The sequence below is a fragment of the Lygodium microphyllum genome, chromosome 17 (genome assembly GCF_053477565.2).
Source record: "Lygodium microphyllum isolate KBCC chromosome 17, Lygodium_microphyllum_v1.1.10, whole genome shotgun sequence".
Lineage (NCBI taxonomy): Eukaryota > Viridiplantae > Streptophyta > Polypodiopsida > Schizaeales > Lygodiaceae > Lygodium > Lygodium microphyllum.
The window spans coordinates 131168674-131194542 of record NC_141151.1 but is presented as its reverse complement, the minus strand read 5'-3'; the positions used below and the strand labels follow the sequence as shown (position 1 = coordinate 131194542).

Here is a 25869-nt window from a genome sequence, read left to right as displayed (position 1 = left end):
AGAGTGCTAAAAACAAGAGTTTCACTTCAATGATCATTGCTTATGAAAACAAATGCAAAAATCCTATAGCTAACCATTTTATATATAATGCTTGTTCCAACTAATGCAAGGGATGCACCAAATAAGTGAATAGCCACTTTTTGTTCTAGTTGTGGCCATCTAATCTCAGGAATTCAAGGATTCATTGAAACCTAGCAAGTTCCAAAAGAGTTCCTTAGTCAATTAAGGTTGAGCATACTATTGGTTAATTGCCTAAAAAACAACCACTTTAAGGCTATCCTATACTAGGGCGAAGGAACTAACTGGGTGTAGTAGATAAGGTGTGAATTTGGGTTGAAAACCCTTGTGTAGGTAGGTGACTTCTTTGGATTTAAGAGTTCTTATCATATGCTATATGCTTTGACCATTATACAAACTAGTTGATTCTAGTTGCCATTCAACACTTGTTGGAGGCCTGATGTGTCACATGCCACTATGGATCTACCAAAGCAGGACCAATTTCTCCTAAAATACTTGATAACAATACATCAAGTACTTTGTTTAACAATTCTTGTATCCAACAAACAGAGTCTTGCTTTATACATTAGCCAAAAGCTTGAATTTTATGCAATTTGCGTAGGAGTGGATTGTTGAGCAATGTCTTTAATTTTTTGCAACCACTAAAACATAATAGGTCAGGTTATCACTCAAAGGGGCACAAATCTTGCTTTGTCATGCTGACATAGACATCCCATTTACATTTTGAAATTTGTCAATATATATAAACTAGTTCAAAGGCTTAAGTATATGGGCATGTCACCTTTTAGTTGTATCATACAAAAGATCATCATTCTCGTGGAATGATCTGTGTTGGTTATTGGCAGCTCATTATACAAAATGTCATCAGTTTGTTCAAATAATGTTGTGTCATACATAAGAGGAACATGGTAAGGTCTTTGACTTCAAAATTTCAAATAGCTTGGGGTTTTTGTGGATTTATTTGGATATTGCAAGTACACAACACTGAACTTGTACAGTCACAATGTTGTACTTATCCCTTTGCACCTTTGTTTCCCATGTTCGGCGATGAGATTCTCGAGTGTTGACTTGTTGTTTTTACAGCCTAAGTGACACGGGCAATTCTCATATCAGAGGAACCACCGCAATGAGACGATGGCATTACTAAAATTTATATAGGGGATTAGATGTGGTGAAAGTTCTGCATGGAGGATGGTGGTGTGAAGCGACCTCTTGGGCTGGTCCCGGGGGTCGAAGTCGAGTGTAAAGGCGCGGGGGTTGGTGGCGGCCGCTGTGCTGAGTGCTTGGGTGCGGGCGGGCAAGCACTGGCACCAAAAATGGGTAGCACCCGGTGCGCGTCAGGACCTCGCTGGTTGCCAACTGGTCACCAGCAGCTGGTTGGGGGCGCACCCCCGCCTCCCTCCGGGCTGGTCGTGCGGCGGGGTCCCTTGTCCGTCCATGCGCGCCCGATTTCAATATGCAGAGCACCTGCGCTTTCCAAATCGATCTGTCAGCGTATGTTCTTCTTCTCTGTAACGCAATCCGCACTCTGATGCTTGCTTGAAATAGACAAGCAGTCTCTTTTGAATCATGCATGCATTCAGCCTGTGTTCTTTTTTCCTTCTGTAAATGCAATCCGTAGTCTGATGCTCGACATTAGACAAACAGTCTTTTGAAACATGCGTGCCATCATGTAGTTTGTCCATAACCATTTCCATCACTTGAAATGACGATCGGACAATGGCTAGTTGCTGCTACATTTGAGATGGAGTACTCATGCCAACTTAGTATTGTTTGCTTTATCATTTGAGAAAGATGATTGGCCACTGGCTTTAGTTGCTGCTACATTTGAGATTGATTACTGTATCAATCGAAAAGATGATGGCTTATCACTAGTTTAGATCACTCACCTCGGCCATGCCTGGCCGCATCTCGGGATCTTTATTGATGCACAGGTATGCTGCATGTGCCATGTTGTAGAGCTGCTCCTTGTTGACACATTCTCTGATGCGCTCATCAACCAAAGCATCTAGCCTGTTTGCTTTGAGGAAAGGTCGTGCCTGCAGCAATCAGTCACACATGCTTTCATGGTTTTGCATGTTTGATAATGTCTCAGATGCAATAGTAGATTCTTGTTAAATTCTCTAAAGAGTCTAAAGGTTGCACTGTCACACCCATTCTGCCAATGAAGCTTGTGGAATTGGTGGTAGATTAGCTTTGCATCCAGTTATCAGCTCCATTAAAGTCACACCATATGCATAAACATCAGTTTTTTGACTAAGGGCGCCTGTGTTGATATACTCTGGAGCCAAATATCTGCAGCATACAGCAGTTACAAAAGAGTCATTTTTGCAAAATGCATTGCAAACATGCATAGGGTGCAGAAGCAGCGTCTACTTGAATAAAATGTGCAATATGATATAAATCAAAAGAAAAGATAAAGAAGTGCAAAGGCATGAAAGGAAACCCAAAAGTTTTGACTATTGGGACTCTGTGGGCTCTATGCTTTTACTGTTTCATGAATTGTGTTTGTTTGCTCTGGATGAAATGCTTTTTATCGCAACATTTCATGTGCACATTCTGTAGGCCTTCAAGCAAACATGGTATTAAAGAATCCAAATTTGTCATAGCAGTGAATGATCTGCTTCTTGCACAATATGCTTTTTGGGCTACACTCACTACTAGCAACTGGCCAAACTTGGAAATGGATAATTATTTACCTCCATCAGCTCTTGTAACTTGAGGTACTTTTGTGATTTTGCTACATGTTAGTTTAAAGTAAATACACTTTGTTTAGTTGTTACCTTCATTGCCATAAAAACCTTGCGTTCTACTTGGGTTAGGGTCAAATCTATGCCTGCACTCTAACCAATGGCTCATATATTGACCCCCCTTAGGGTTGAACAGGGAACTACAGTTTCTTGAGGCGCAACTAACAAAAACATCCAATGATGTATAGAGTTGTTCAAACGTCTACACTAGTATCACTTGATACAAAGTGGGATGTCGCAGGAATTTGGCATGTTTTTATTGTAAAAGCTAGTTTTGCAGCCTTAACATTTTCCAAATCTTAACTCTATGCATCTCAAGCGTAATTGCATGTATGCTATGATATTATTTTAAGTACATTCAGGGTAGGGTTTTGCAATTGGGCTTGAGTTAGGTCTATTACAGCTCAATAAAGGAAGTGTATCACCCTTTTGGAATGAGGCCTTTTCTATTGTGAGATCTCTAGTAGTATGTCACAATAGATAAATCAACTACAATAAATTAGAATTAAGGTTGTGATAAGTTCTCAAATTGTTGAGGGGGTACAAAACGACATACAATGAGATGAGGGGAAAAACATTGTCCCCCTTCAACCAAAGAATGATACAATCAAGGAGCTGTAGCTCCCATTTGATACAAAATATCTCAAACGCTGTTGATGGGTAAGGCCTTGGTGAAAACATCTGCTACATTGTCTCTCTTAGAGACATACTCTAGGTCAAAGAGTTGCCAGTTTGATTTGCTTGTGGACACGATGGTAGTGAACCCCAATGGCCTACCCCAATGCAATCTAGCTATTGGAGAAAGGGTAGGCTGGTCCTTGAAGTGCCATAATTCTTCAAGAAGTTGGTGAAGGTATGAGAGCTCAAGGGTAGCACTAAAGCGCTCCTTGTACTCTGCCTCTATTGAATAACCTACAATAGTTAGTCGCTTCTAGCTAGACCAACAAGTGAGCCCAAAGTTGACAGTCAAGTTGTAAGTGCTTTGAGTCTTGTGATCATTGTTTATATGGTAGGCTGACGCGTAATATACCTAAAAAGTGTGGTATGACACGCATGGGTGAGCCGTTGGCTCTTCATTTGGATGTATGTGGTCCCATGTCCTGTTAGTCGTTAGGTGGTGTGAAGTATTTCGTTACCTTTATTGATGACTATACGTATAAGGTTTGGACATATCCTATTAAGCAGAAATCAGAAGTCGTGGCTACACTTCAGCATTGGCTTGCTTTGGTTGAGACCAGTTTGAAATGCCTAAGGTCAGATAATGGGGGTGAGTATGCCTCTAAAGCCTTTGAGTAGTTTTGTGATGAGAGGGGCATTAAGTGTTAGTTAACCGCTCCGTACACCCTACCCCAAAATGATATGGCTGAGTATATGAGTAGGACAACTTAGGAGGGAGTTCGTAGTATGCTTAGTTAGGTAGACTTACCACATCATTTTTCGGTTTAGGTAGTTACTATTGCTGTACACTTGATTAATTGGTCCTCATGTACTTCTCTTGACTATCAAGTTGCAAAGGAGATATAGTTTGGAAAACCTCTCTTATATGCTCATTTACATGTCTTTGATTGTAAGGATTTCTGCCATATACCCAAGGATAAGTGCAATAAGTTGGATCCTAAGTCTAGAAAATGCATCTTTCTTGGTTATGGAGATGCATATGAGATGGACTATCGCCTATGGGATCCACAGGCTCGGAGGGTGATCCATAGCCATGATTTTGTCTTTCATGAAGAGAAAATGCATAAGAAATCTAAGCATATAATTGAGGTATATAGGGTGATATTTCAGAAGGAGCTTCTTGCTATTGTACAACCGGCTAGACAACTTGTAGCAGTGTCTAATGCTCCAGTGGCCCATGTTCCTGATGCTCCACATGATAATAGGTCCCACAGCCTGCTTTGAGGTAGTCTAATCGAGATAGACGATAGCCTGTATGGTTTGAGCCCTCTATGGATTATGTTCTGGTGATAAATATTGGTGAGTTTCTTACTTATGATGAGACCATGTACGGAGGTAATAGTCACTCTTGGGAAAGGGCCATGTAGTTAGAGTATGACTCATTGTAGAAAAATCATACATGGGATTTGGCTCCTTTGCCTAGTGAAAAGTGTGCTTTACCATGTAAGTGGGTGTACAAGTTGAAAAGTATCCCTAGATCCCCCAAGCCAGCATACAAGGCTAGATTGATTGCAAAGGGTTTCGAGCAGGAGCATGGTATAGAATTTGATAAAGTCTTTTCTTCTATTGTGAAGATAACTATCCTATGCTTGGTACTCGCTTTGGTCGCTCAGCTTGACTTGGATCTTTATTAGATGGATGTCGAGACGACTTTTCTTCATGGGGACTTGCATGATGAGATTTATATTGAGCAGTCTAAGGGCTTTGCAGAACTTGGTAGGGACCACCTAGTGTGTAGATTGAGAAAGAGCCTTTATGCCCTCAAGTAAGCACCTAGAGAATGTTACCACAAGTTTGATGCTTTTATGCATTCACAAGGATATTCTTGTAGTGATAAGGATTTGTGTTTATACATAAAGTTGGCTTGTGATGGTAGCCTTATGATTTTGATCATTTACGTGGATGACATGTTGATTGTTGAAAGTGCTCATGACGAGGCCGTTGTCTTGAAAGGTTAGCTCAAGAAGAGCTTTGAGATAAAGGACATGGAATAGGTCTCACATATTCTTGGGATGCGCATTTTGCATGATCGCTCTAAGGGGCTCATTTACTTGTTATAGAAGGAGTATATCCAGAAGGTCCTTCAGCAGTTTTATCTGTAGGATGTTAAGCCTATTGATTGTCCCTTATCTTCTCATGTGAAGGTTAGTCAAGCGCATTGCTCACAGTTTGAGGAGCAGAAGGCCAAGATAGCCAAGATTTCTTATGCATCCGCAGTGGGTAGTTTGATGTATGCCATGATAGCCATTCGCCTTGACATAGCATTTGCAGTGGGAATTGTGCCACGCTATATGGCTGCACCTGGCTGAGCTGCCCGTGTATTAGTTATATTGACAGTACTCGCACTGTGTATTGGTTACCCGCACACTTGTATACTGCAAGTGGTGGACATCTATCACTGGCACTTTATTCTTTATTCTTTTAGTGAATTTTGAATAAAAGAATGGCCAGTCACACATTGTGTGTTGGAGTTCTCATATCTTGTGTGTGTCTCTCTCTCTTGCTCTTGCTTCTTCTATCATAGCTCTTACTTTTGCTTCCGTGCTTTCACTTCAAGGCTTACTCCCTTCACATGAAGAAGGATGTGCTCCTTGCAAAAAATCTTTGGGATTATGTCAGTGGAAAAGAAGTCCGTCTTGGTGATATGGCTCCCACAACTTCTCCACAAGGAGGCTGTAGTCAAAGGCAAGCTTACCACCCCAAAGAATAGTTGTACAGAAGGCTTGGGACACTAGGGATGCCCAAGCATTATCACTATTGCATTGGCAATTCAGCGGTCTATAATCCTACATATCTAGTCTATTGCTACTTCATGAGTAGCATGGCTTACACTTGAGAATATGTTTATTGGAAAAAATGAGATCGCATTTTTTTTTTGAAGAAGGAGCTTGAAAATGTGAAGATGAAAGGAGGTGATGCTATGCAAGACCACATTAATAAAATTTAGGATTTGCGCGAGCAGTTAATGAAGGTAGATGAGTATTGCTCTGATGCTTAGATGATCTCTACAACTTTGAACTCTTTGCCATCTTTTTATTTGGCTTTTCATATGGCATTGAATCTTACAATGTAAATTTCTACATAGACACTTACCTTTCTTCAGTTGGTTAGCTTGTTGTCTCAGAAGAAGAGTAAACAAGGAAGAATTGTGGGGTGTATGTTGTAGCTTCCGAACAGGCTTTTATGGTGAGACAGAAGGGTAAGGGCAATCAATCTAGGGATGCTCTATAGAGTTCTAGAAGCTCAGGAACTTCATAGAACAATAAGAGGCGGGGGAGCACACAAGCTAAGAAGGACAAGTGTCATTACTGTAAAAAGCCAGTCATTATATCATAGAATGCTAGAAATGCATTGCCAAGGAGAAAAAGGAGTTTGAGATGTTAGTTTCAGATGCACGTTTTGTTGCTACTACTATAAAGTTTGCATCAATTGTCATTGACTGTGACTATTGTTTTTTTCTTAGGCAGATAGAGCATTTAGCTCTATAGAGGAGATGCTAGTACTTGGTTCTTTGACACTAGTGCTTCTAAGCACATTATATCCTACGGGGATTTGTTTACCTTTGTTGTTGCAGCTTCTGTTGGCAAATAAGTGCAATGTACGAACAATGCATCTTATCTTGTTAGAGGTGTTGGAGAGATTGTCTTGAAAGCTATTGATGGCTCTACTCTTTGTTTGCTGGATGCTTTATATGTGCCAGGGATAAAGAATAATTTGCTCTCCATTTCTTCTTTAGCAAAATGTGGAACGCAAGTCACTTTTGATAATGATAAATGCATGGTCAAGGATAAGAAATTATTGACTTTGGTACTCAGTGGCACATTATGTCATGGACTTTATGAGTTAGATGCTCATTTGGTTGATCAGTTGGTTTATTTGGCATCTACTATTACTCTTGCTATGTCTTAGGCAGAGTTGTGGCATGCTTGCATGGGGGATGTGAACTATGGTAGTTTGATGCTTATGCAGTGTGAAGGGGGTGAGAGTGCCCAATGGCGTGCAGGGTCAAGGCGTTAGTTGAAGAGCAGAGATGAGCTCAAAGTTAGAGGAAGAGAGAATGCAGAAAAATACGTGTACCGATGTGATGGTACCCAAAGAATAAAAATAATGGATTTATATGTTAGGGTACATTAAGGGTTTGTTCACACCCGTAAGTCTATTTACACAGAGACGAAGGGACTTTACACCCAACAACCTTCCACTTGAAGGCCCGAAATAGTACCTTTAAGCTAACCAACTCCCACTAAACGAATGCAATGCCCATGCCGAGCCTTTGCAAGAGACTTTATTAGAACATCTGCAGGGTTATTTGGGGTTTTGACCTTAGTCAGTGTGACAAGACCATCATCCAAGACCTGTCGAATATAGTGATACCGAACATCTATGTGTTTGGTACGTGCATGGAACATGGCATTCTTAGCCAGACATACTGCACTCTGGCTATCACAACCAATCACTAGAGTACGTGAAGAAAGACCAAAATCCTTGACCAAACGGCCAAGCCAAATAGCTTCCTTAGAAGCTTCTGTGGGTGAAATATATTCAGCCTCTGTAGTACTCAGTGCCACAATTTTTTGCAATCTTCAACACCAAGAGATAGCCCCACCAACCAAAGTAAAAACATACCCACTGGTAGATTTCCTAGTGTCAAGATCTCCTACCATGTCTGAATCACAAAATCCCTACAACTCTAGTGTACCCTTTCCATAGTATATACACTTTTCTTATGTACCTTTCAAGTATCTAAAGATACATTTCATTGCTTTTCAATGTGGCTTGCCAGGGTTGGACATAAATCTGCTAACAACTCCCACTGCATGAGCAATGTCAGGGCGAGTTACAACCATGGCATACATAAAAGATCCACAAGGTGATGCATAAGGTATACCCTTAATGGCACTAGCAGTTGCATCATCCTTAGGGCAATCAGCTTTGCTAAGCTTTGTATGTGGCAGTAAAGGTACACCAAGAGGCTTAGCATCAGCCATATTAATCCTGTCAAGTACTTTGCTGATGTACTTGTCCTGTGAGAGAAACAATAAATGCTGCCCTCTGTCTCTTTTAATGCGCATGCCCAAAATGTGTACAGCTGCCTCCAAATCTTTCATAGAGAAGGCTGAACTCAGCTGCCTTTTAAGAGCATTCAAAGTACTCTTATGCTGTCCTGCAATCAGCATGTCATCCACATATAAAACCAGCACAATAAGGCTGCCATCATCAGCCTTTTTAGTGTATAAGCAGTGATCTGTATGACTGCGTTTAAATCCATGGCTGAGCATAAAGGTATCAATTTTTTTGTACCATTGTCTAGGGGCTTGTTTCAGCCCATATAAGCTGCGTTTTAGCTTACAAACCAAATGCTCTTTTCCTAGAATAGCAAATCCTTTTGGTTGTTTCATGTACAGCTCTTCATCCAAGTCACCATGAAGAAAAGCAGTCTTCACATCCATTTGATCCAACTCTAAATCCAAGGACGCAGTGAGAGCAAACAAAACACGGAGCGTAGTCATCTTCACCATTGGTGAAAAGACCTCCTGGAAGTCTATGCCTTCCTTTTGTGTATAGCCCTTAGCAACCAGCCGTGCCTTATACTTGGGCTTCCTATCAATACATTTCACTTTGTAAACCCATTTATTAGGAATAGCTTTCCTATCCTTGGGTAAAGGTACAAGCTCCCATGTGTTATTTGCATATAGAGACTTCATCTCTTCTTGCATAGCAAGCTCCCACTTTCTCTTGTTTTCACATGACTGTGCCTCTTTAAATGTCAGAGGCTCACCCTCATCAGTCAACAAAATGCAATCTAAAGATGGCTGAAACCTTTGTGGCTACCTTCTGACACGTGTAGACCGTCTTACCCAATGATCTATATTATCAGGCAGTGGGCCTACATCCTGAGGAATGCGCACACTATCACCAGGTGGCTGATTTTCAGCAGTTTCTTGCTGCTGTAATCTGTTTTCAGCATGTTCTTCTTGCTGTCCTATTTCATCCTGTGCATCTATTTGTTGTCCATGATCTTCTGGCTATAGCAAAATAGGTTTCTGCTCATTTTCAGCATCAAAAGGGACAGAATTTTCAGCTAATGGCTGCTGAATGACTAACTGTTCATGCTGAAATTTGACCTTCTTTTTATCAAGATCACCATGTGTAGCATTTTTCAGCTAATGGCTGCTGAATGACTAACTGTTCATGCTGAAGCCTCATTAAATACTACATCTCGGCTGCGTATTATCTTCCTGCCCTGAGGAAGCTAAACTCTATAACCCATCTCTCCCTCATCTCCATATCCCATGAAGATGCCCTTTATGGATTTCATGTCTAGTTTGGTCCTCTGTTCTACAGGTACATGCACAAAGGCATCACAGCCAAAGACACACAAATGGTCATATGAAGCAGGTTTGCCAGACCAAACCTCTTTAGGAATGCCATTTTCCAATGCACGATTGGGAGAGCGATTGCATACATGAACTACAGTTTTAAGAGCCTCTCCCCAAAACTGTTGTGGGAGATTAGCTGTGGACAACATGCATCTGACTCTCTCACAAAGTGTGCGGTTAAATCTTTCAGCCACACCATTTGATGCAAGATTTTAAGGGGCTGCCAACTCTCTCTTAATGCCATGCATCTCACAAAACTTGTTAAATTCTTTTGAGACATACTCACCCCCATTATCTGTTCTTATGGCTTTTAACTTAAGCCCTTTTTGTGTGGTAACAAAAGCATAAATTTTTTTAAAAGAGTCCAACACTTCCTTTTTGCTCTTAAGTACATACACCCATGACTTTCTACTGAAATCATCAATGAAAGTAACAAAGTACCGTGCACCCCCATACGAATTAACAGGCATTAGTGCGCACATCAGAGTGTACTAAGTCAAGAGCATTAGACTTCTTAACGACACCAGAGTAATAAGGAAACTTCACATGTTTTCCATATAAGCAATCATTATAAAATTCGGGATCAGAGCCTTTTATATCAAATCTCCCTAAAGAGAAGAGAACTTGAAGGCCTTTTTGGTTTATATGACTAAGTCTTTTGTGCCAAAGCTCTATCTGTGAATGGACATGAGCCACAGCCAAGAACTTGCCGGGTAATGCTTTACAATGCAAGTAATATAAAGTCCCCCTTTTGTTGCCTTTAACAATCAGCATAGGTCCCTTATGGACCTTCCAAGATCCACCACCAAATGTAGTAAAGTACCCTTTAGCATCAAGCTGCCCAACTAATAGTAGACTCTTCTTTATGCCAGGTACAAATCTGATATCCTACAAAATCAGTGTTGAGATATCGAGCTCCACTCGTGATATGCCAGGGTGACCGTTGTGCATTTATGTCACCGACTTGTCAGTTGCAGATGCGGTTGGTACACCGCCCATGAATAATAGCTAGATGATAGCTATCCTTATCTACTCTAGTTCGTGGCTCAGTTAGTATGCTACCTTAGTTATTTGAGTTTGGTTTGAGACCCATATATAGGGTTCTTCTATTTCATTGTACTTGAGTTCTTTTTGGCTTACACAACTAAGAAGAGGAAAACTGTTTTCAGCCTCCACCCTTGTGTGTATTCCCCCATTGTGCAAGCAAGAAAGCTACAAGTGAGACTCCTTCCTTCTCTCCCACAATCTTGACAATCAGCTCTTGGCCATTTTCAAGAGCCAAGTGAATGGTGCCAACACCCTGTATCTCACATGCATAGTTATTACCCAAGTAAACCTTGCGTAGGCAACCTGCAGTGTATTCAGAAAATGACTCCAAAGAGGGGGTAACATGAAAAGAAGCACTGCTGTTCACTATCCATGATTGTGACAGCCCATCATGAGCTGAAAGTAAGGCATCAAGTACCTCCTTTTTGGTGATGTGCATATTACTTGTTGCTGCCATAATATCTGCATCATTAGATGAGGCTACAACAAGTATCTCTTCGGTGTTGGGAAGCTCTTCAATGACCACACTGGATGCAACATTTGCCTTTGCAACTTCTTTTGAGGAAGAGCTGTCATCATCTTTCTTTTTCTTACCCTGCTGTTTCTTTCTTTCTTGCTCTTTGTTGAAGTACCGGCAATCGGGCTTTTTATGCCCTTTACGCCCACATTGATAGCATGTGACATCCTGCTGTTTGCCCTTGCTTTTACTTCTGCTTTTACCTTTACTGGCTGCATTACCCCTCTTTTCAGACTTGCCTCTTACATGGTAAGCTGAGCCATTGCTTTCACCACTAGACTTTCTTTTGATTTCTTCATTGAGGATTGAACCTCTAACACCATCAAAAGTCAAAGTGGGGTTGTTGCTAAGTGACACAACCAAAGATTCCCAACTGTTAGGCAAAGTCATCAATAAGAAAATAGCTTTTAATTTATCATCAAAAGCTGTCAAACTAGAGTTGCAACTGACCCAAAACCCCTGTGAAAGTACTCAAATGCTCAAATGCTGGCTTAGACTCATCCAACTCCATGTTCACAAGTTTACGCATAAGATGCACTTGATTCATAGGAGTTGTATTTTCATAAGTGTCCTTAAGCTTTTTCCATATAGCATAACTCGTATCAAGATGCTTGATGTTTGTAAGTACATCATCAGACACTGCCATCTTAATGTATGCAATAGCCTTCTTATTAAGTCGCCCAATCCACATCTGTCATAGCTGCAGGCTTAGTCTCCAAGAAAGCATCTTCACAGTCCTTGAGAAAAAAAATGCCTTGCATCCTATCCTTCCACAAGTCAAAGCCAGTGCCATCAAACCTCTTGATTTCAAAGAGGGATTTTGTGTCTCTGTTGCTAGAAGCATTTGCAGCCGTTTTTCAGCAATACACCAGAAATTCAATGCTGAAATTTATGACAGCAAAAATGAGCTGAATATTCAGTTGATTTCAGCCTAATTTTTTAGCAAATAATAGCAAGATTCAGTCCAAGTACATGTACAGCAGTAGAATGAATGACTTTCAGCAGTATGACTGCAATTTCAGCATACAATAAATGCATACATCACTGCCAGATAACTCCCACTTCAGCAATATCACCAAAAATACATTTGCACCAATCCCAGATCTGCAAATGATCACTAAGATTGCTGCAACATGAATAATCAGCAATACATCAACTCAATGGGAGCTGCCCAACATGTGTACTGCATATATATGTGCTCGTATCAACTTGTGATACCCCAAAACACCAAGAATTCTCTGCAATTTCTCCAAATCGCACAAGCGGGAGATAAAAATGCTCAAATCACTCTGCTTATGGCAACAAGATTGCTTCAGAAATATTCCCAAAGTGCATTTCACGCTTTGCCAAAATCCATAGATTTCAGTAAAAACCCCAAAATTTCACTGACCAATCTGCCATGATTGCATTAATACATGTTCGTGAAAGCATAAAACGGGGAAATTTAGCAAAAATTCACAAAATTTTACAAAAGCCCCAAATTTCTCGGGTCCAATTGTGCACCAATGTCAGCCAATTTGACTCAGCTAACCAAAATTTCGCCAATACTGTAAAATCCCCAAATTTTATGGGTCCAATGTTGAGAAATTTCACTCAGATGAGCAAAATTTTAGTAAATTTGGCGAAATCCCCAATTCAAACGCGTACAATGTCTGCAATTTCTGACGCAGATGCCTCAATCTTGCATGAGCAGCACTCAATCTGGAAAAGCTTCAAAATTTTGGACATAAACTTGCACAAATCTGGGCTCTATGCCTCTAACGCGTGAACCCTTGTTAAGAGGAAGGGGGTAACTTTGAAATCAAGGAAATTCTTTATTTCTTTTTATTAAAAAGAAACTGACGAAGTCACGAAAAAGGGGGGTCCGTTGACCCTGTCCCGACGGTTGTCGTCGCTTGGTCGTCGCCTGGTCCCGATTGTCGTGCTACCGAGTTGCTTGCCAACGCCTGGTTGTTTCTTGGTCCCAGTCTTCACGCTGGATACGAACTCTAGTTGTTTGCTCCATGCCACCTGTTACAGGCAGCCGCCTGTCGACTGGTCCACTGCCGTCCCTGTCGTCATGCTAGACTTGCCACCTGGTTGCTCGATTGTCGCCTGGACTGTTCGTCACCATACAACAAGTCACTTGCACACGCTGCAGTGTCACTTGCGACTTGACTGTCGTTTGTGAGCTGCCAACTACTCGTATCCTTTTGGTGGTCTTGAGAAGCGCACGAAGCCTTAAGCTTTGATACCAGTTTGAAGGGGGTGAGCGTGCGCAATGGTGTGCAGGGGCAAGGCATTAGCTGAAGAGCAGAGATGAGCTCAGAGTTAAAGGAAGAGTGAAGGCTGAAAAATAGGTGTACCGATGTGATGGTACATAAAGAATGAAAATAATGTATTTATATGTTAGGATACATTAAGGGTGTGTTCACACCCGTAAGTCTATTTACACGGAGACGAAGGGACTTTACACCCAACACAGTGTACTCAGATGTTAAAAGGCTTACCTCTCTTGGAGAGACCTCGTGAGCACATTTGTGAGGGATGCATTTTAGGAAAAATGCATCGGTTTTTTGCTGTCTCTGGCGGAGTTATGGCATGCTGAACTATGACAGTTTGATGCTTACGTAGCGTACTTAGATGTTAGAAGGCTTATCTCTCTTGGAGAGCCCTCCTAAGCACATTTGTGAGGGATGCATAGGCTTTCTTTTTCTCATGATGTTGCTTTTAAAGCTACAACCGTGAGGGCTTAAAGCCTTTGTTTGCTCGGAAGGACTGAGTGCGCATTGGATGCGGCTTATTGCCTTGAACATAGTAAGGTGAGAGCCGATGTAGAACAATCTCTGTGGCCTAGAAAGGAGAGGTAGCACAATGAGTGCTTGGTGGAAGATGCATATACTCCGGTGGGGTAGGGAGCAATGGTTGATGTTGACAATCTTTGGGGGTGTGACCGTTTAACATAATCACCTACGCTGATCATAGACTTTTTACAAAGTTTTTGTTGTTTGTGATGGTGAAATCATAGTGAAATTAATGGTGAACATAGACATCAAAGACTTGTACTGGTAGGATTTAAAGCTTTCTCCAAAATGTTTGGAGATTGTCTACATGGTTTTGATTGGAGTAATATTCAAGGATTGGATTTGATGGATCTTAATGTGGATAAAGAGTACCAAGTTAATGGAATGTGTGCATTAATGTCGTCTTGCAACCAAGGGTAAAGTCCTCTCTCCAATATCTGTTGACACCTCTATAGACCCTTTGAAAGCTCCTCTAAAATGTAGACTGAGGTGCCATAATCTTGAGAGGACACGAGACTTGGCATTGTCACAAGACAATTTTGTTAATGAGGGGATTTTTGTACTTATTTAAACATAAATCTCTCTTGTGCTGCTGTTTTTTAAAACAATCTGCTAGGGTAAAGGGACCAATGAGGACTCTATAACATGACATGGACATAGCCCAATTTATGCATATATACATTTAAACGATGTTCAATTCATGTTGTAGAACTATTTCTTATTCAACATCATTTAAAGCACCTATGAGGCAAATACCAAAGTTTTGATTACTTTTTCCAAAATGTTGAAATATTGAATCTATGCATCTTACCCAGTTGCTCCGATGAAGCATGTTTCGTTACCCACTTCAGCTGGTAGCCACTTTAGTCCTGTTTCAGCAATCTGTTTCAAGCAAATCAGAAAGTCGTTACTCAACACAACCTAGGTAAGTGACATGTGAGCTGGAAAGCAGCAATTTTGTATATCTTTTGTATCTTTGCAAAATTCCAGTAACCAATCAATACAAGTGCAGCTCTACCTGTGTTATAGGAACTGCGATAGAATTAGTAGCTCCGCAGTGAAGCAAATAAAGTGCCAGTTTAGTGGCTAGTTAGAGCTTCATTGGGCAAAGCAACATGTTGTGAAGATTGAGAAGACAACATAAAAGTAACATGCTTTTCTTTTAGACTAAATATACATATCCAACATTTAAGCCAACATTTCCACAACTTCTTTTATATAGAGAAACATGGCACTCTTAAATTTGTGAAAACAAAGAAGAGGCAATGGAGACACTAGAGATGTGGGATGAAGTAATTTCAATCACCTAGTTCCCAACATTGAACTACCTGCATATTCTCTTGTCAGTATCATGTAAAAGGAATATGCTAAAGCATGAATGGCCAGCAGGGATAGCTGTGAATGGAGGTACCACTTGGACAATAGGATCAGTCATGCCAGGGGTGTTTTCTCCCAAAGTTCTCTGGTTAGGCTTCTTTAACCAGGGTTAGGTAAACAGAATATCAGTTAGCAAGCCCAAAGTTGAGGAGGTTAAGGAAGGAGTGCTCTGTCAAAGCAAACTTGTAGCTGTTCTGAGGGCTCACAAAAGCCCAAATCATGGCTCATAAAGCTCCTATAGCTTGCCATGGGCTTCATATAATGAGTCCTCTCCAACTTACCCAAAGGATTCTTAACGTTTTTGTACTGGCTTTGCTAACCTACTCGACTTAAAATGCTCAACTTAACCTCCTCATGCGAACTTTCTTAACTTGGGCACCTCTCACTGACACTGGCTACTGACAATTGGCAGTCACACTTCTAGCCTCAGTTGCTGCCCAAGCCTAAGGGCATGGGCTTGTAGCATATACCCCTGGCCAATGTTACACATCTTCCAAGGCTAGCAGTTGGGCAGTCAGCTAAGGGCAGCCAGTGTCAATGGGCATCGTCCAGGGCTAGGGATATTTAGTTTTAAGTAGGTTAAAGTCCTATAAAAAGGACCATCGGGGGGAGTTGTAGGAGAAGAGCCAACTCTAGCCCTAGGATAGCTTAGCACGTACACTTGAGGGGTGTGGGATTCCGATTTTGATACTTGGAAGCTAAGGTCTGGTCGTTATCGCTACCCTTACGCTTGGAGATGAGGGTAACAATGTGATGGCTTCATGGTTTGGAGATAAGTTAGATGCCAATCCTTCTTTGTTTTAAGCTCTATGTTTATTTATTGTCATGTTAGGGTATGTTGCTTGATCAAAGGTGGGTCAAACAAGGACCCTCACCAGTGTATCACCTTGGGGGCTTTGTAAGTTGTGCTGGTCATCAGTTAACCAGGGGTGGCATTTGCAACATGCTTGATGATAGTATTGGAGGCTTTGCCCAGCCGTCAGGTATTAGAGCCCTCTGTGTCAAGGCCAGAGGAGGTATGGGAGGTCATTGAGAGCTTCATAGGGTGACACATCTGGAAGGCCCACAACCAGCTGGTCTTCACCGGTGAACGCAGAGAGCCCTTTAGTGTATGCCACCTTGGCAGAGCACTGGTCTTACATTATTTACTGCCTTCATGGGTGCTCAGAGCAGTTTAGGAAGACTCAGCTCCTTCACATGTCACACCATGGGCTAGCAACCCCGGGGGGTGTACACCCTGCTTCCATTCTTTCCCCACTCCATCCTCAGAGGCCTTGCACTACTCATGTGATGGAATTTCAGCTCCAGCTATGCTCTCGAGTCCTTACACTTCTTGGATGTTTTCTCATTAACTTTAAGCTTTTGTGCATACATGAAGCAAAGTAATGATCATTAAGGCATGGCTTTGTGGCATACATTTAGATAGATGGAGTGTCCTACATGGACTCAAAGGCCTGGGAGCAACATCACGTATGGTGTGGATTTGTAGGATGTGCCCACATGGAAGAGCTTCTACATCGCTTTGTTTTGATGAGGTTAGGAGCCATACTTTACTATGCAAAAAGTAATGGAAAACAAAAAACTGAGTACACTGCCTGTTGCTCACTCTCTGTGGTTTCAGTTTCATGCGTCTTTCAGTCTCACACATCCCCACAAAAAGGGATCTTTCTTACAAAAAGAATCTCAATGTTGTGCGTAAGACTCAGAATAACAATGTAGATTGTTGAGTAGCTTGCAAGACAAATGAGGTAGTACAATGATGGAATCCAATTTTTGGTTTCTGATAATTGCTACTAGGCTCTTTGGACTTTACATCAACATAAAACACAATTTACTATCTTCAAAGGCCTCCTGAGCTTTATGTACTTGCTCAGGATCTCTATGATAACTAGATTTCTTGCTTGAACCTATTTACACCTCATAAATACTGGGTACCACTTTGGCTAGATGAAACCTTTTTAAAGAGTTGTCTCTGATCTATCCTGGTTGGTCCCTGGTCCTTGACATCAATATGAAGTGTTGGAAGTCTGGGTCATAAGGAATTACCAAAAGTCTATGTATATGTAATATTATGTGAACAGTGGCGGGCATGCTTCCAGCTCAGCTACGTGAAAGTACACAGCTCAGAAATAAGCTTGTTTTTTTATCATTGTTCTTGGATCTGAAACTTATAAAGGAACCTTCTAGATAGACATATTTAAGATTTATGCCAAATTCCAGTTCAAATGAGGAGCAGAATAGTTTCTTTTTTTGCAACCTTAGGTTTTCCTATAGTTAAATGTCTCCGTGTTACCTTTGGCTCATAATCATCAGTGACAAGAATGTTTTTGGATCTGAAGTCTCCATGGATGATAGGATGAGAACCAGATCCTTCGTGTAGATAGCAAAGTCCTTCTGCTGTTCTGATTGCAATTCTTTGTCGAGTGTCCCATTTCAACTGGTCAGGATTATTGGCTGCATTATAAGCCCCCAAAAAAGTTGATCCACTAAAGCCAATGACTAGAGAAAAATAACAAAGTCCTAGAGAAATTGATACTTACAGGATAGGAACCAGTCAAGGGAGTGGCTACCAACATGTTCATACACAAGCATACGCCTTTCATTACAAAAGCCAATCATGTGCACAATGTTTGGATGATTAACTGCACTGAGAAGGTTAACCTTAGCCAGAAAAATCTCATCACTCCAGTAATTTGCAAGCTGATGCTCTTTAACAATGACCATCTGACCATCACCAAGTGTGCCGCTAAAGCTATTTATAGGACTTCCACCAGACAAATAAGTCTCTTGCGAGAAGCCATTTGTGGCTTTTTCAAGCTCTGAGACATCATATGGTCGAGATCTCTGAGTTGAACTTGTTGGAAAAATGGTAGTATCATCAGGTGTTTGATTGGTATTATTAAATTCTCTGGAGTTACTTTCATTTGACACATTCACAGTGCTGTTTAGAGCTGCACTTTCCAGTAAGGTATGGAGTTTAAGTTCATCTGGTAGCCTTCTGGGTTTTGGGAGAATGACATTTGTGTGTGGTTTAGGTGTGGTATAGCAGCTTAGATAACTAACATCATTTGTCTGAGTATCACAAGTCATAGTTGGTGAATATGAGCTACTTCCTAGACAAGTGAATATGTTATTTGCTTCATCTTTATTAGGGTCTAAACTGCCTCCAGTTTTGGCTGAATCATTAAACAAAGCACAAGGTTCCAGTGCTGGTTTTGAGTCCAGTGCATCGAGTGACAATGAAGATCGTGCGGATGTAGAAGGTATACTCGTTCCATATATTGCATCTTTTGAGATATTGAAACAGTAATCCTCTGCCCACACATTTTGTGACACTGAAGAACTCGGAGTTGCTGGTTTTGTCTGAGTATCACAAGTCATAGTTGGTGAATATGAGCTACTTCCTAGACAAGTGAATATGTTATTTGCTTCATCTTTATTAGGGTTTAAACTGCCTCCAGTTTTGGCTGAATCATTAAACAATGCACAAGGTCCCAGTGCTGGTTTTGAGTCCAGTGCATCGAGTGACAATGAAGATCGTGCAGATGTAGAAGGTATACTCGTTCCATATATTGCATCTTTTGAGATATTGAAACAGTAATCCTCTGCCCACACATTTTGTGACACTGAAGAACTTGGAGTTGCTGGTGCACTGGGGCCATATGTAGCCTCTGTAGCAGCATTGGCAAGGTGTAATAGATCCTTCTGCTGTGATATGTATTGTAACACACCTGCACATCTAGTGAAAGTGTAAGGAACTTGGGGAGATCAAACTGCTCTTTCTGTGAGCTTCATGCTGTCAAGCTTATATGTTTATTTACATGTACTGAAGACTAAATCACCTGCATGGGGCAGAACTTGCCATTGTATATGCTTACGAAGTTCTCTAACAAGTTGTGATTGTGTAAATCTGTTTTCTTTGTTGGTGAAATACTATAGAAGAAAATCAAAAGAATCAGGTGCTACCTTGGTTTAATGTAGCTACAGCTGTAGCAGGTAAATGTGCCACCTGAAGTGCCACAAAACTAGAGGATGTAGCATGATCACACCATTTTTGGCCACTGTATCGTTGCATGACATGAAGTGTACTTCCTCTCTGCTTGACCATTGTAAGAAGAGATTTTTCATACTTCATCATTGTCCTGCTATATGATTCGTAGTTTTGATTAGAGGAAATTGTCTATTCTCGAACATGATTCTACTGCACTTGTGAAATGTGTGTTAAATTCATGCAGATAAACATTAGGAGAGGAGAACAGGTTTTATTGATACTCTCAAGACCAGTAAGGTCTATGAATTCAAAAGTATATGGGAGAAAAGCAATTAAAGGATTGTATTAAATTGAGTGGTGTTTCCCAGTCTGTCACTATTGAGTTGTGCCATGATCTCTTAGCTGTCATGTAGAGGATTAGATTCACAAGATCATATGGCCCTTGGAAGTTTTCAATTGTGTATGAAAGAATATCCTTTGAGGTATTGAATAGAAGAGGTGTTGAATGAACTCATCTGATGGAAGTGTCGGTATTTCAGGTTCTTTTAGATCCACGGCATGAGTGGGCATGATATAGCAGACACTTGCATACAAGCATGCATGTGCAAGCACACATGTACACAGTTCCCGAAGTCTCCCTTTATATATATGCATGTATTTATGTATGTCTGTATGTAAAAAATCTGGCATTTTTCTAAAGAGATCTTTATTCTTGGAGCTTGCTACTCTACTGCATGCTAGTGCAGTGCTCTCAACGTGTGGCTTCTACTCAAGGAGCAATTTTGTACATTTTTCTAAAAAGATCTTTATTCTTGGAGCTTGCCACTCTACTGCATGCTAGTGCAGTGCTCTCTCAAAGTGTGGCTTCTACTCAAGGAGCAAGGAACTTGCCAGAATTTGACTTTGTATGAGTGGATAACATACCTGTCTAAGAATATCAATGTACCGTCAATGTCTAAGAGCTCCTCAATGCTAGCTTTATTTACACAAATATGACCAAGCATGACCATAATCTTGAACTGAACCTGCAGCAGAGAATGCATATGCTCATTATTGTTCCATAATCTATGCATATATGCACGTGTGTGGAAGGGCTTTGTAACTTCAGGATGTTACAAAAACATTTATTGTATACATGTTTATTCTAACACATACATCGATAACTAGACCTAAATTGAGCTTCAACATACTTAAATGGTCTATAAGGAACATGGTAATAGATTAGCCATGTGAATATGAGAGAGAGAGAGAGAGAGAGAGAGAGAGGAGAAGAAGAAGAAGGTTTTTGTGTACAACTTAGAGAAAGTAACCTTTTGTTTTGAGCTTTGTGTCTCCACTTTTGAGCATTTTTCTCGGACGCTTCTCTCCAATGGTAACATGTCAATTAGACTAGGTGGCTCTGGTAAGAAGATTTTGTAAGCACATTAATTAAGCTATTCAAACGTAGAAGTATTGATTAGTGAGACATAGGTAGATGAATCAAATTCAGTTGCATGTGAACTTGAACACTTGGTGCAAAGGCAGATTTACATACGCACGATTGAGATCCTTGACAAATTTCCAAATTTTCATCGAAGAGGCATTGAGTAGGGCCATGTTTGGACAAATGATGAGTTTACATTTAACCAAATTTGGAATTTGCACACATTGTTAGCTATGGTTTGTTTTCATGAAATGATAAATGTGAAGAAGAGCATCATCCCCACAAACAAAACTCTCAAATCTAGAACTATTATTTAGAGACAAAAATGTCTCAAAAAGTAGTGTAAATGTAAATAATGGCAAGTTATTGTGTGTCTGGGCAAAAAAATTATGATTTGTATGTTTGGACAAATAAGTGTACATTTAACCAAATTCAGAATTTGCACATCTCGTTAGCTACAATTTATTTTCATGAAATGACAAATGTGAAGAAGAGCATAATCCCCACAAACATAAAACTCTCAAATTTAGAATTATTATTTTGAGACAAGAGTCTCAAAAAGTAGTGTAAATGTAATTATGGGCAAAAAAATTATGATTGTATATATCCACTTTGATGGGCATGTGTGTATGAGATGCATGTGTTTAGTGTTTGTGATACACGTGTGTGTGTGTGTGTGTGTGTGTGTGTGTGTGTTGCATATAATAGGTACACATGTTAAGTTTTTGTAATACATATTTGTGGGCGCTCGTGCGCATGCATGTGCTTGTGATTTGATTGAATCATGATCTAGCACATGTGTACTCTTAAAAGAAAGAAAGATGATGCTATGGAAGAGGAAGTATTGAAGAGTGCCTTTGGATGTGTCAAGAATAGTGGATTGTTAGGAATAAAATAACATGATTGGTGAGAACTTTAAGCTTTTTGATAAAATAGTTGAGAATTTTTAAGTTTAGTTACAAGATTGGGCTCTAAGAAATGGCATTGTGAAATCCTCATGCAATGTTCCCTTGTCAAGTTAAATAATTATGGAGGTATATCATTTCATGATACCCACAATATGCAATTAAGAACAATATATGCAATAAATTCTTACAGTAAAAACGAACATTGAAAAATGGAAAAACGAACCCCATTAATATTGATCTTTTAGTGCATGACTAGGTCCTTAGTAATGGGAATACTATTTGCCGAACAAGAAAATAGTTTACCCATTGTTCCTCAACAAAAATGTCATCTACTAAGGAATGGCTTAGAATGTAAAACACATTTAGTTGCTTATTAAAGCATGTAGCAATTTGTAATTGAATATCATTTTTTGGTGGTTGTTGATGGTCCCTTTGGTATGTAAACACCCCCATTTGATCATTGTGACTTGGATTAGAAATTTGGCTACTATTTTGAATAGTAGAAATTCATTGATTTTTCATCCTATTGCATTAATAAGTACGACGACTTTGGTGTATCTCATTGAGTTAGTCCTTGGGTAAATAGGTGGAGCTACTACTTGAGCTACAACAAGCATATTTATTTCTAGATTTAACTACGAATGTTACGTGGAAGTGCCCTTGCATCGAGGGCGTTTATTGTGCATTAGGTAATAGAAGGTTTTAAACATAAATACATAAGCATAATTGACTATATGGGATCTCAACCAAATACTATAAGTGAATCCCTAATGAGAGAGTATGCATCACAAGGAATGACCATAGAGTATGCAATTTGATTACTTTTCTTTAGATGTTTGTAACTTTTGTTTAACAAAATTGTTGGAAACGAACTCTACATGACATAACTTAGCTTAGAATTATTCATCGTTAAGCAAGCTTAGGTATCTACAACTTGATTCTCTTTATAAATTCAATGCAATAACGATGCTTTGCCACATGACCCTTTGTCTCTTTAGAATGGAAGCACATGATTGCATGTGCATCATGGATGTCCTCCATGTTGTTACATTTTGTATTTATTTTTCTTTTAGGTGTGTGTTCTAGATGTTGCACATGTAACACCCGATTCAACTTCTATGCTTATTGATCACATTTCACATGTATAGTGTTGAAATCATACATGTAGCATTGTACTCACTTGCATTAAAGTCCTTGTGAAAGTTGTAGCACAATCTAGCACCACTCTTTAGGTGTCCAATGCAAGCAAAATTGAACAAATGTTTTAGTTTGTCTAACCCATCTAATGTGCTCAAAAGCAAGGCAATTAATCTAGTTTAATAGATTATTGAACTTTTAATCAAAACCCTTGGATGGGATGAGGTCTTACAATTTCTTAATCTTCTTGTGGAACTATTTGAAATGTCACATGTGACTTGTTGCTGTGTAACTGGATATTGACATAGAGCAATTTGCCACTTGATTCGAATAATGGCTCTCACTTGTGAATTACATGTTCCTTCAGAGCCTTCCATTCTCATAACTGGTCTTATGATAGAATCATACAAATATAATATGATAATTAATTTCATGTTGGGTAGTAACCACCTACTCATTAACTTGTGGTTCGCACATCTAGGATTACACGCCATTCAATCATAACAATGTCAGGGCTCTTTGTAAGTAGGCTTCCATAACCATCAATCAAGGTTTTCAATGGTCTTAAAATAATTGTATCTTGGACTAACATAAGTAATTGGTCATTGCTAGAGCCACATTGGAAGCCCAATGCTTGTTTTATATAATGTATCTTCATGTCATAGAATAATGTTTATGTTGGACTAGATTGTGCTTTGAGTCCCCTAAAACTAGGAATCTTTAAAATAGATGTACAAAGCCCCCTAAAAAGGCTACGCACATTAGAGTGTGAAATCCTATTGTTGTTGAAATAATCACAAGGCTAATATGGTTTTCTAGCAACTACTACCACCATTCTTACCTAGGATTTGTCACATACTACCCATAATTAAATTTTGTGATTTTAGAAGGAAGTAAGGGTTAGAATTTGGAGAAGGTCTCGTTACTTGTTTTAAGGCTAACCAATATTTGTTTCCCAAGTTCATTATTGGGATGCCGAATTTGGGCTATAAAATCCATACCAAACAATTTTGGTCTTTTGTTGAGAAGACCTCCAAAATTGGTGGTTAATGTGCTTGGGAATTGGATATCTTTTGCATATACATAAAAGATCTCTCTACTCAAGAAGATTGATATGCATAACATCTTGTAGAGACGCGTTGTAACAATGTTTAGAAAAGGTAAATTTGAAGGAATATTGGATGTGTATAATCAAGCTTAGGGGAAGCTGAACGAACAACATCGCCATTGCAAGGGGAGATTGATCACTTGAAAATTGCAAAGCTAAGAAGGGACATTGAAGCACTTACTTTGATTAACGGTAGTCTCCGGTTCAAGGAAACCAAAAAGAGAGAGAGAATCGCCACCTTGAAGCATTGGCAATGCCCAGAGCAATAATTTGTGGACCTCTTCATAATCATCGAGTTCATGTGTCAACATGCTGGTTACATTTGTGAAAACCACCACATTGCTTGGTGCCTTAGGAGAGATAGAGAAGTTTCCCATAGCAATTTGGAGTACTTTTCCCCCCTTTCTGGTACTCTTATGATGAATGCTAGAATTGGAAAGGGTTCTTTAAGCTACTCTTTCTATGATGAATGCTAGAGTTGGGGGGGTTTTCTTTTCATGGAACAAGTGCTTAGAGCTGACAAGGGTATGTATAATAGCAAAGGTGAGCTAGTGTAGAATACCGTATGAAGCCATAAACTAGTGTAGGTGAGGGAATGCTCGCTCGGGTGGCCTAGACCATGACCAGCTTATCAAGGAGGCGCTGTCTCTGGCACAAGGAGGACTGTTGCAGGTCATGGCCTTACTCATGCAGAGAAGAAGAGCGAGTGAAGGCGGAGGGGGTAGAGACACCATTGGGTCAGCATGAGAAGCCGGATGGGGAGACGGTCAGGGCCATTGAAGATAGAGATCAGAGGCAAGGACGTCCGTGTTGGGATTAACAGAAGGAGTGCGAAGAAAGGGTGGTCAGCGCCATCGATTGTGAAGGCAGGGCTAGAAGCTGCAATGGCGGGAGGAAGGGCTGAATTGCTGGGATCCTGAAGGTTTCTGCGAGGGGGATGGGGGCGATGGAGGAGGAGAGGTGGCAGGAGGCAGTGCGTGAGTTGACGAGAGCATGACTATGGTTGGAGGAGCTGGGACTGTTCCTATTATTGCGCCACGATAGCTTGCCAGGCGCCATGCCCACACTGTATCAAGTGATGAGAGGGAGTGCGAGGGAGACGGAGACACAGACAAGGGGAGAGAGCAGGCAGCGCGCCCACGTCTCGCATCCTTTATCGATAACAACGCTCAAAGACAAGGAGAAATGGGGGGGGGGATGGAAGAACCCCTCTATTGTTGTTTGCCTTGTCCTATCAGCCACCCTCAAGGACAATGAGACTCCATAAGCCACCACCCTTGATATTTTGCCGGTGCAAACTATGGAAGATCCCCTTATTTAAGTTTCACACCTTGGAATATGCCCTCAAGTTGAGGTGCTCCCAATGCCTCCTCTTCTTCAAATAGCATGTGTTTGCATGTGTGCATGTGTGCCTATCATACGAAATGGACGAAGCACAGTTGGCCTTGAAACTGCCCCCCACTTTCGAAACATGTATACCTTGACACTCTGAAGAAATCTTTTGTCTCTTACATTCAAAACTCTCCTCTTTGTGACTTCTTTGTCTTTTTATTGCATGCCCCTTTTTTTATTCGACCAACATATTTTGTCTCAAACCTCTCCTCTTTGTGGCTTCTCTGTCTTTATTGCATGCCCCTTTTTTAATTCGATGAACATATTTTGTCTCAAACCTCTCCTCTTTGTGACTTCTCTGTCTTTATTGCATGCTCCTTTTTTAATTCGATGAACATATTTTGTCTCTTACATTCAAAA

The 25869-nt window shown here is 40.4% G+C and overlaps 1 protein-coding gene across 1 annotated transcript; it reads right to left on the bottom strand.

The window, feature by feature from the left end:
• Positions 1-1469: 1469 nt before the first annotated feature.
• LOC148022352 (uncharacterized) lies at positions 1470-25261 on the bottom strand. The gene is made up of 10 exons (XM_087696847.1): positions 24299-25261; positions 20852-20940; positions 20466-20566; positions 19517-19692; positions 18091-19320; positions 17844-18004; positions 14985-15055; positions 2172-2313; positions 1908-2057; positions 1470-1751 (listed from the first exon to the last, which is right to left on the bottom strand). The coding sequence occupies exons 1-10, from the start codon at positions 24492-24494 to the stop codon at positions 1470-1472; spliced, it is 2598 nt and encodes an 865-aa protein (XP_087552973.1). The 5' UTR covers positions 24495-25261.
• Between the last annotated feature and the right edge of the window lie 608 nt (positions 25262-25869).